The sequence below is a fragment of the Melopsittacus undulatus genome, assembly GCF_012275295.1.
Source record: "Melopsittacus undulatus isolate bMelUnd1 chromosome 29 unlocalized genomic scaffold, bMelUnd1.mat.Z SUPER_29_unloc_1, whole genome shotgun sequence".
NCBI lineage: Eukaryota > Metazoa > Chordata > Aves > Psittaciformes > Psittaculidae > Melopsittacus > Melopsittacus undulatus.
In genome coordinates this window covers 12,501-25,038 of record NW_022993941.1, presented here as the reverse complement: position 1 = coordinate 25,038, position 12,538 = coordinate 12,501, and the positions used below count along the sequence as shown (strand labels likewise).

Sequence of the window (12,538 nt, the reverse complement as noted above, 5' to 3'; positions counted from 1 at the left end):
TCCCCATAGCGCTCTATACCCTCCATTCTCCCCACAGCCCCCTATATCCCCCACAGCCCCCTATGGCCTCTACGTCCCCCATAGCCCCCTATAGCCCCTGTAGCCCCATAGACCCCATAGGCTCTATGTCCTCCATAGCCCCATAGTCCCCTATAGCCTCTGTGTTCCCCATAGCCCCTATGTCCCCTATAGCTCCATAGCCCCCTATAGCCCCATAGCCCCCTGTAGCCCCTATGTGCCCCATAACCCCCATAGCCTCTATGTCCCCCATAGACCCCCATAGCCTCTATGTCCCCTATAGCCCCCTATAGCCTCATAGCCCCCCATAGCCCCTATGTCCCCCATAGCCCCATAGACCCCCATAGCCTCTATGTCCCCCATAGCCTCTATGTCCCCTATAGCCCCCTATAGCTCCATAGCCCCCTATAGCCCCTATGTCCCCCATAGCCCCCTGTAGCCCCTATGTGCTCCATAACCCCCATAGCCTCTATGTCCCCCATAGCCCCATAGACCCCCATAGCCTCTATGTCCCCTATAGCCCCCTATAGCCCCATAGCCTCTATGTCCCCCATAGCCCTCTATGTCCCCCATAGCCCCATAGACCCCCATAGCCTCTATGTCCCCTATAGCCCCATAGCCTCTATGTCCCCCATAGCCCTCTATGTCCCCCATAGCCCCATAGACCCCCATAGCCTCTATGTCCCCTATAGCCCCCTATAGCCCCATAGCCTCTATGTCCCCTATAGCCCCCTATAGCCCCATAGCCTCTTTGTCCCCCATAGCCCTCTATGTCCCCCATAGCCCCATAGACCCCCATAGCCTCTATGTCCCCTATAGCCCCATAGCCCTCTATGTCCCCCATAGCCCCATAGACCCCCATAGCCTCTATGTCCCCCATAGCCCCATAGACCCCCATAGCCTCTATGTCCCCCATAGCCCCATAGACCCCCATAGCCTCTATGTCCCCTATAGCCCCATAACCCCCATAGGCTCTATGTCCCCCATAGCCCCATAGACCCCCATAGCCTCTATGTCCCCTATAGCCCCCTATAGCCCCATAGCCTCTATGTCCCCTATAGCCCCATAGCCCTCTATGTCCCCCATAGCCCCATAGACCCCCATAGCCTCTATGTCCCCTATAGCCCCATAGCCCCCCATAGCCCTCTATAGCCCCATAGCCCCCTATAGCCCCTATAGCCCCTATAGCCCCTATAGCCCCATAGACCCCCATAGCCCCCCCCCGCCCCCCCCGTCCCCCTCTCACGCTGCGGAGCTCCTGGGTCCGGTCCTTCATGGCGAGGGGGGGGGGTTGGGGGGGGGGGGGGGGGGGGTTGGGGGGAGGGGGGGAGGGGGCCGGACGCGGCGCGTGCTGCTGGGGGGGGGGGGGGGGGGGGGGGGGGGGGGGAGGGGGGGGAGGGGCTGCGGCTGCGGCTGAGGATGGGGGGGGGGAGGGGGGCTGCGGAGAAGGGGGCGGGGCTTGGAGGGGGATGGACCAATGGGAGAGGGGGATGGGGGGGGGCAGGGGTCAATACGGCCCCATAGGGGGGGAATGGAGCCCGTTTTGGGGTGAAACAGGCCTGTTTTGGGGCCCATATCCCGTTATTGGGGTCCCAGGTCCCATTTTTGGGGTCCCAGATCCCATTTTTGGGGTCCCAGATCCCATTTTTGGGTCCCAATTCCCATTATTGGGGTCCCAGATCCCATTTTTGGGGTCCCAGATCCCATTTTTGGGTCCCAATTCCCATTTTTGGGTCCCAATTTCCATTTTTGGGGTCCCAGATCCCATTTTTGGGTCCCAAATCCCATTTTGGGGTCCCAGATCCCATTTTTGGGGTCCCAGATCCCATTATTGGGGTCCCAGATCCCATTTTTGGGTCCCAATTCCCATTATTGGGGTCCCAGATCCCATTTTGGGGTCCCAAATCCCATTTTGGGGTCCCAGATCCCATTTTTGGGTCCCAATTCCCATTTTTTGGGGTCCCAGATCCCATTTTTGGGTCCCAATTCCCATTTTTGGGGTCCCAGATCCCATTTTTGGGGTCCCAGATCCCATTTTTGGGGTCCCAAATCCCATTTTTGGGGTCCCAGATCCCATTTTTGGGGTCCCAAATCCCATTTTTGGGTCCCAATTCCCATTATTGGCATCCCACATCCTTATTTTTGGTCCCTATCACTCCCCCCCCCCCCTTGGAGGACCTTTCCCCCCCTCCTCTCTATGGTTCGGAGGACTCCAGGCCCAGAGCGCCCCCCCCCCACCTTCCGGCTCCCGGGTGCCTGCGCATGCGCAGAGCGCTACTGGCACTTCCGCATCCATGCGGGACCGGACACGGGAGCTCCGGCAGGTAAAGAGGGGGAACGAGGCCGAAAATGACCCAAAATGACCCAAAATTGAACCCAAAATGGACCTAAAATGACCAAAATGATCAAAACTGACCCAAAATGACCCAAAATTGACCCAAAATGGACCTAAAATGACCCAAATTGACCCAAAATTGACCCAAAATGACCCAAAATTGACCCAAAATGGGGCTCGGGGATCCCAGGATGGCTCCATGGACCCCAATAGGAGCCCTTATATGAGCCTATAGACCGCAGTGTGGAACCATCGACACCTATAGAGCCCTATAGAACCCTATAGACCCCTATAGACCCCCCTATAGACCCTGTAGACCCCCATAGACCCCTATAGACCCCTATAGACCCCCTATAGACCCCCACAGACCCCCTATAGACCCCCTATAGACCCCTGTAGACCCCCATAGACCCCCATAGACCCCCTATAGACCCCCTATAGACCCCCATAGACCCCCATAGACCCCCACAGACCCCTATAGACCCTCTATAGACCCCAATAGACCCCCTACACACCACTATAGACCCCCTATAGACCCCTATAGACCCCCTATAGACCCCTATAGACCCCTATAGACCCCCTTTAGACCCCTATAGAGCCCATAGACCCCTATAGACCCCCTATAGACCCCTATAGACCCCCATGAGACCCCCTACAGACCCCCTATAGACCCCTATAGAGCCCCACACATCTCCACAGGTGCCTCCGGGAGCAGCTCAGAGGGGGATGAGGCTGAAGATGGGGACAAAGAGGCTTAATGAAGCTGAACCCGCTCCTGCAGGTGAGAACACCCCATAGACACCCCATAGACCCCCCATAGACCCCCCATAGACACCCCATAGACACCCCATAGACAGCCCATAGACAGCCCATAGACACCCCATAGACCCCATAGACAGCCCATAGACAGCCCATAGACACCCCATAGACACCCCCATAGACATCCCATAGACAGCCCATAGACACCCCATAGACACCCCATAGACAGCCCATAGACAGCCCATAGACACCCCATAGACACCCCATAGACACCCCATTGACACCCCATAGACAGCCCATAGACACCCCATAGACAGTCCATACACACCCCATAGACACCCCATAGACACCCCATAGACACCCCATTGACACCCCATTGACACCCCATAGACACCCCATAGACACCCCATAGACACCCATAGACAGCCCCATAGACACCCCATAGACAGTCCATAGACACCCCATAGACACCCCATTGACAGCCCATAGACCACCCCATAGACAGTCCATAGACACCCATAGACAGCCCATAGACACCCCATAGACACCCCACAGACACCCCATAGACACCCCATAGACCCCCATAGACACCCCATAGACAGCCCATAGACACCCCATAGACACCCCGTTGACAGCCCATAGACAGCCATAGACAGCCCATAGACACCCCATTGACAGCCCATAGACACCCCATAGACACCCCATTGACACCCCATAGACACCCCATAGACACCCATAGACACCCCATAGACACCCCATTGACACCCCATAGACACCCCATAGACTCCCCATAGACACCCCATTGACACCCCATTGACACCCCATAGACACCCCATAGACACCCCATAGACACCCCATTGACACCCCATAGACACCCCATAGACACCCCATAGACACCCCATAGACACCCCATAGACCCCCATAGACACCCCATAGACACCCCATAGACCCCCCATAGACACCCCATAGACACCCCATAGACACCCCATTGACACCCCATAGACACCCCATAGACACCCATAGACACCGCATTGATCATACCATTATCATATCATTACCATGTCATTACCATACCATTGCTATGTAATTACCATGTCAGTACTATGTCATTACCATATCATTACCATGTCATTATGACATCATTATCATACTATTACTATATCATTATCATGACATTACCATATTATTAACCACGCTGATATATATTATCACACATCACCATGTCACTACCATCTCATTACCATATCATTACCATGCCATCACCATATCATTACCATCTCATTATCATTTCATTTCCCCATGTCATTTCCCCATGCAATTACCATCTCATTAACATATAATTAAATCGCATTCCCATCTCATTAACATATTATTACCATATAATTACTACCTCGTTACCACCCTCATTCCCATCTCATTAACATATACTTACACCTCATTCCCATCTCATTAACATATACTTACACCTCATTCCCATCTCATTCCCATCTCCCCACCATCTCATTAACATATACTTACAACTCATTACCATGCTATTACTCTCATTACTATCTCATCACCACCTCCTTAGTATCAGAATTACCATGTCATTACCATCTAATTACAATCTAATTACCATATCATTACCACCCTCATTACCCCCTCATTCCATCTCATTACCACCTCATTACCACCTCATTCCCATCTCATTCCCACCTCATTCCCATCTCATTCCTCCCTCATTCCCACCTCATTACCATCTCATTACCATATCATTCCCATCTCATTACCATATATTTACCCCCTCATTACCATCTCATTAACCATACGGCAGGCAGGCCGGGTGCGCACAGCTCTGCGGGCGCTGGAGCAGGAGCTGCAGGCCTGGAGCAGCTGCAGGAGGAGGCTCTGGGCAGCCCCCTGCCCCCCGACGGTGAGGACCCCCCTATGGGGCCGCTATAGGGGGTCCATAGGGGGCTATAGGGGTCCATAGGGGTCTATAGGGCGCTATAGGGCTCTATGGGGCGCTCCCATTGTGCTCTCTCCCCAGGGCAGCAGAGGGATCTGCAGCTGCACAGGGATGAGATCCAGGAGCTGACGCAGGAGATCCGATCCCGGCTGCGAGGTGGGACCCACAGCACCCCATAGAGACCCATAGAGACCCATAGAGACCCATAGAGACCCATAGAGACCCATGGAGACCCATAGAGACCCATGGAGATCCATAGAGACACATAGAGACACATAGAGACCCATGGAGACCCATAGAGACCCATAGAGACCCATAGAGACCCATAGAGACCCATAGAGACACATAGAGACCCATAGAGACCCATAGAGACCCATGGAGATCCATAGAGACACATAGAGACACATAGAGACCCATGGAGACCCATAGAGACCCATAGAGACCCATAGAGACCCATAGAGACCCATAGAGACACATAGAGACACATAGAGACCATAGAGACACATAGAGACCATAGAGACCCATAGAGACCCCATAGAGACACATAGAGACACATAGAGACACATAGAGACCCATAGAGACACATAGAGACCCATAGAGACACATAGAGACCATAGAGACCCATAGAGACCCCATAGAGACCCCATAGAGACACATAGAGACACATAGAGACACATAGAGACCCATAGAGACCCATAGAGACCCATAGAGACCCATAGAGACACATAGAGACCCATGGAGACGCATGGAGACACATAGAGACCCATAGAGACCCATAGAGACCCATAGAGACCCATAGAGACCCATAGAGACCCATGGAGACCCATAGAGACCCATAGAGACACATAGAGACCCATAGAGACACATAGAGACCCATGGAGACGCATGGAGACACATAGAGACCCATAGAGACCCATAGAGACCCATAGAGACCCATAGAGACCCATAGAGACCCATGGAGACCCATAGAGACCCATAGAGACACATAGAGACCCATAGAGACACATAGAGACACATAGAGACCCATAGAGACACATAGAGACCATAGAGACCCATAGAGACCCCATAGAGACACATAGAGACACATAGAGACACATAGAGACCCATGGAGACGCATGGAGACACATAGAGACCCATAGAGACCCATAGAGACCCATAGAGACCCATAGAGACCCATAGAGACCCATGGAGACCCATAGAGACCCATAGAGACACATAGAGACCCATAGAGACACATAGAGACCATAGAGACCCATAGAGACCCCATAGAGACACATAGAGACACATAGAGACACATAGAGACCCATAGAGACACATAGAGACCATAGAGACACATAGAGACCATAGAGACCCATAGAGACCCCATAGAGACCCCATAGAGACACATAGAGACACATAGAGACCATAGAGACACATAGAGACCATAGAGACCCATAGAGACCCATAGAGACCCATAGAGACCCATAGAGACACATAGAGACCCATGGAGACGCATGGAGACACATAGAGACCCATAGAGACCCATAGAGACCCATAGAGACCCATAGAGACCCATAGAGACCCATGGAGACCCATAGAGACCCATAGAGACACATAGAGACCCATAGAGACACATAGAGACACATAGAGACCCATAGAGACCCATGGAGACCCATAGAGACACATAGAGACACATAGAGACCATAGAGACACATAGAGACCATAGAGACACATAGAGACACATAGAGACCATAGAGACACATAGAGACCATAGAGACCCATAGAGACCCATAGAGACCCATAGAGACCCATAGAGACCCATGGAGACACATAGAGACACATAGAGACACATAGAGACACATAGAGACCATAGAGACACATAGAAACCATAGAGACCCATAGAGACCCATAGAGACCCATGGAGACCCATAGAGACCCATCGAGACCCATGGAGACCCATAGAGACCCATGGAGACCCATAGAGACCCATGGAGACCCATAGAGACCCATAGAGACACATAGAGACCCATGGAGACCCATAGAGACACATAGAGACCAAGAGACCATAGAGACCATAGAGACCATAGAAACCATAGAGACCCATAGAGACCCATAGAGACCCATAGAGACACATAGAGACACATAGAGACACATAGAGACCATAGAGACACATAGAAACCATAGAGACCCATAGAGAGACCCATAGAGACCCATAGAGACACATAGAGACCCATAGGACCCCATAGAGACACATAGAGACCCATAGAGACCCTATAGAGACACATAGAGACCCATAGAGACACATAGAGACACATAGAGACCCCATAGAGACCCATAGAGACCCATGGAGACCAATAGATACCCATAGAGAGACCCAGAGACCCATAGACCCATAGAGACACACATATAATGAAACCATAGAGACCCATAGACCCCATGAGACCCCTAGAGACACATAGAGACCCATAGAGACCATACTAGAGACCCATAGAGTAGAGACCGTAGAGACTAGGATAGACCCCGGAGACCCATAGAGACTGAGACCAGATAGAGAGGGGACCCCTAGGACAGAGCCATAGAGACCCATGACACAGACAGAGACTATAGACCCCATAGCACCCACCCCATAGCGCCCAGAGAACACATAGCACCCCATAGAGCCAGACACATAGTTAGCCACCCCTATAAGCACCCAAGATAGCCCCCCCCATACACCCCCATAGACACCCCATAGACACCCATAGCACCCCCTAGAGCCACCATAGCCCCCCATAGACACCCATAGACACCCATAGACCCCCATATCATTGGGGTCACCCCATAGCGCTGGAGCTGGCCAAGGAGGAGGAGGAGGGCGACAACCGGACCAGCATCAGGGCCCGGGTGAGGCGCACCCAGGTAAGGGTCCATTGGGTCCCATTGGGTCCCCCCCATTTTTGGGGTCCCCTCCCCCATTTTTGGGGTCCCCAGACCCATTTTTGGGGTCCCCAGACCCATTTTTGGGTCCCCTCCCCCATTTTTGGGGTCCCCTCTCCATTTCTGTTCCGGGGTCCCCAGACCCGTTTTTGGGGTCCCCTCCCCCATTTTTGGGGTCCCCAGACCCATTTTTGGGGTCCCCAGGACCCTTTTTGGTGTCCCCAGAACCCATTTTTTGGGGTCCCCAGACCCATTTTTGGTGTCCCCAGACCCATTTTTGGGTCCCCTCCCCCATTTTTGGGTCCCCTCTCCATTTCTGTGGTCCCCAGACCCATTTTTGGGTCCCCTCCCCCCATTTTTGGGGTCCCCTCTCCATTTCTGGGTCCCCAGAACCCGTTTTTGGGGGTCCCCTCCCCCATTTTGGGGTCCCCTCCCCCATTTTTGGTGTCCCCAGACCCATTTTTGGGGTCCCCAGACCCATTTTTGGGGTCGCCGGAGCCGTTTTTGGGGTCCCCGTTGGTCTCCGGGCCCCCCCTGAGCTGTTTTGGGGTCCCCCCCCCCAGCACGCGGTGCTGACGCAGCAGTTCCTGGCGCTCACTGGGCGCTGCCATGCGGCTCAGGCCCAGTTCCGCCAGCGGCGCCTAGAGAGGGTCCAGAGGCAGCTGCATGTTGGGTGAGAGAGGGGGGGACTGGGAGGGACTGGGAGGGACTGGGAGGGACTGGGAGGGACTGGGAGGGGACTGGGATGGACTGGGAGGGACTGGGAGGGGACTGGGAGGGACTGGGATGGACTGGGAGGGGACTGGGAGGGGACTGGGAGGGGACTGGGAGGGAATGGGAGAGCACTGGGAGGGTACTGGGAGGGACTGGGAGGGCACTGGGATGGAATGGGATGGACTGGGAGGGGACTGGGATGGACTCGGAGGGACTGGGAGGGCACTGGGAGGGACTGGGAGGGCACTGGGAGGGACTGGGATTGGACTGGGAGGGCACTGGGATGGACTGGGAGGGACTGGGAGGGCACTGGGAGGGACTGGGTGGGAGTGGGAGGGCACTGGGAGGGACTGGGAGGGACTGGGAGGGCACTGGGAGGGACTGGGATGGACTGGGAGGGACTGGGATGGACTCGGAGGGACTGGGAGGGCACTGGGAGGGACTGGGAGGGCACTGGGAGGGACTGGGAGGGCACTGGGATGGAATGGGAGGGCACTGGGAGGGACTGGGAGGGACTGGGAGGGAAATGGGAGGGCAACTGGGAGGGCACTGGGAGGGCACTGGGATAGACTGGGAGGGCACTGGGAGGGACTGGGTGGGAGTGGGAGGGCACTGGGAGGGACTGGGAGGGCACTGGGAGGGACTGGGGTGGGAGTGGGAGGGCACTGGGAGGGCACTGGGAGGGACTGGGAGGGCACTGGGATGGAGTGGAAGGGCACTGGGATGGACTCGGATGGACTGGGAGGGCACTGGGATTGAATGGGATGGATTTGGATGGACGGGGAGGGCACTGGGATGGACTGGGATGCACTGGGGATGCACTGGGATGAACTGGATGCACTGGGATGCACTGGGATGAACTGGGATGCAGCTGGTAGCGCCCCGGTGACGGAGGAGGAGCTGGAGCAGATCCTGGAGTCAGGGCACAGCGAGATCTTCGTCAGCAACGTGAGGCAGCACCCATGGGTGCCATGGGGGTCAATGGGTGCCATGGGGGGTCAATGGGTGCCATGGGGGTCAATGGGTGCCATGGGGGGTCAATGGGTGCCAATGGTGATCAATGGGTGCCATGGGGGTCAATGGGTGCCATGGGGTCAATGGGTGCCATGGGGGTCAATGGGTGCCAATGGTGATCAATGGGTGCCATGGGGGTCAATGGGTGCCATGGGGGTCAATGGGTGCCAATGGCATCAATGGGTGTCAATGGTGATCAATGGGTGCCAATGGTGATCAATGGGTGCCATGGGGGTCAATGGGTGCCATGGGGGTCAATGGGTGTCAATGGCATCAATGGGTGTCAATGGTGATCAATGGGTGTCAATGGTGATCAATGGGTGCCATGCGGGGGTCAATGGGTGCCATGGGGGTCAATGGGTGTCAATGGCCATCAATGGGTGCCAATGGGTGATCAATGGGTGTCAATGGTGATCAGTGGGTGCCAATGGCATCAATGGGTGTCAATGGTGATCAATGGGTGTCAATGGTGATCAATGGTTGCCAATGTGATCAATGGTGTCAATGGCGATCAGTGGGTGCCAATGGTGATCAATGGGTGTCAATGGCGATCAATGGGTGTGAATGGTGATCAATGGGTGTCAATGGTGATCAATGGGTGTGAATGGTGATCAATGGGTGTCATGGCTGTCAATGGTGATCAATGGGTGCCAATGGTGATCAAATGGGTGTCATGGTGATCAATGGGTGTCAATGGCAGTCAATGGCTGTCAATGGTGATCAATGGGTGCCAATGGTGATCAATGGGGGTGCCAATGGCGATCAGTGGGTGCCAATGCATCAATGGGGTGCCAATGGTGATCAATGGGTGCCAATGGCGATCAGTGGGTGCCAATGGCATCAATGGGTGTCAATGGTGATCAATGGGTGTCAATGGTGATCAATGGGTGCCAATGGTGATCAATGGGTGTCAATGGTGATCAATGGGTGTCAATGGCAGTCATGGCTGTCATGGTGATCAATGGGTGCCAATGGTGATCAATGGGTGCCAATGGCATCAATGGGTGTCAATGGTGATCAATGGGGTGCCAATGGTGATCAATGGGTGTCAATGGTGATTAATGGGTGTCAATGGGTGTCAATGGGTGCCAATGGTGATCAATGGCACCCATGGGTGCAGGTGCCGGGTGCGTCGCGGGCGCTGCAGGACCTTGGCCAGCGGCACCGGGGAGCTGCAGCGCTTGGAGCGGGGCCTGCGGGACCTGGGCGAGCTCTTCACTGCACTGGGCACCAGTCTGGAGCAGCAGGTGCGCTACTGGTTATACTGGTCCAGACTGGTTCCTACTGGGGTGTGCTGCTGGGCTCCATTGGGCTGTGCTGGTTTATACTGGTCCGTGCTGGTCCATCCGTACTGGTCCATACTGCTCCATACTGCTCCATACTCATCCATACTGATCTGTACTGGTCCATACCAGTTTGTACTGGTCCATCCGTACTGGTCCATACTGATCCGTACTGATCCATACCAGTCCGTACTGGTCCATACTGGTCCATACTCATCCATACTGGTCTGTACTGGTCCATACCGGTTGTACTGGTCCATCTGTACTGATCTGTATGGCCCATGCTGGTCCATACTGGTCCGTACTGTCCATACTCATCCATACTGGTCTGTATTGGTCCATACTGGTTGTAATGGTCCATCCGTACTGCTCCATACTGGTCCATACTGGTCCGTACTGGTCCATACTGGTCCATACTGATCCATACTGGTCCCATACTGGTCCATACTGGTCCATACTGGTCCCTATGGGCGCAGGGGGAGCTCCTGGACCGCATCGAGCACCACATCCAGGACTCCGGCGCCCGCCTGGACAAGGGCAACGCGGCAGCTGGAGGCAGCGAGGCGGAGCCAGCAGGGGTCAAGAAAGGTCAGCCCCGCCCCCTTCCCCTCCCCCCCTCCCCCCCCATCCCACGTGACCCCCCCCTCGTCCAATAGAAGAAGCTGTTGCTGGCCGGGTGCGTCCTCATGGTCGCCGTCATCGTCGCCATCATCATCGCTGTCGCCGTGGCAACCGCATAGGCCACGCCCCCCCGCGCTCCCATTGGCTGCTGGGGGTGGCTGAAGCTCCGCCCTCGCGCTCCCATTGGCTGCTGGGTATGGCTGAAGCTCCGCCCTCGCGCTCCCATTGGCTGCTGGGGGTGGCTGAGGCTCCGCCCCCCCCGCGCTCCCATTGGCTGCTGGGTATGGCTGAAGCTCCGCCCCCCCCGCGCTCCCATTGGCTGCTGGGGGTGGCTGAGGCTCCGCCCCCCCCGCGCTCCCATTGGCTGCTGGGTATGGCTGAAGCTCCGCCCCCCCCGCGCTCCCATTGGCTGCTGGGGGTGGCTGAGGCTCCGCCCCCCCCGCGCTCCATTGGCTGCTGGGGGTGGCTGAGGCTCCGCCCCCCCCCCCCGCGCTCACCATTGGCTGCTGGGGGTGGCTGAAGCTCCGCCCTCGCGCTCCCATTGGCTGCTGGGGGTGGCTGAAGCTCCGCCCTCGCGCTTCCCATTGGCTGCTGGGTATGGACTGAAGCTCCGCCCCCCCCGCGCTCCCATTGGCTGCTGGGGGTGGCTGAGGCTCCGCCCCCCCCGCGCTCCCATTGGCTGCTGGGGTGGCTGAAGCTCCGCCCTCGCGCTCCCATTGGCTGGGGGGGCCTGGCTGACCAAATAAGGTGTTTTTGCCCTTAAATGAGTGGTGACCCTCACATCCATAATGTCCCAGACCCTGTATCACATCCATGATCAATACCCCATACCCATAGCATAGGGAGTGAATAGGGGTTAATGGGGGGTATGGGGGATAATGGGGGGTAATAGGGGATAATGGGAGTTAATGGGGGTAATAGGGGGTAATGGGGGATAATGGGGGGCAATGG

At 55.7% G+C, this 12,538-nt stretch overlaps 1 protein-coding gene across 1 annotated transcript; it reads left to right on the top strand.

The window, feature by feature from the left end:
- Positions 1–2,301: 2,301 nt before the first annotated feature.
- On the top strand, positions 2,302–9,547 carry LOC117438161 (syntaxin-4-like). The gene is made up of 6 exons (XM_034073622.1): positions 2,302–2,342; positions 4,926–5,024; positions 5,147–5,216; positions 7,864–7,937; positions 8,519–8,628; positions 9,541–9,547. The coding sequence occupies exons 1-6, from the start codon at positions 2,313–2,315 to the stop codon at positions 9,545–9,547; spliced, it is 390 nt and encodes a 129-aa protein (XP_033929513.1). The 5' UTR covers positions 2,302–2,312.
- Positions 9,548–12,538: the final 2,991 nt, after the last annotated feature.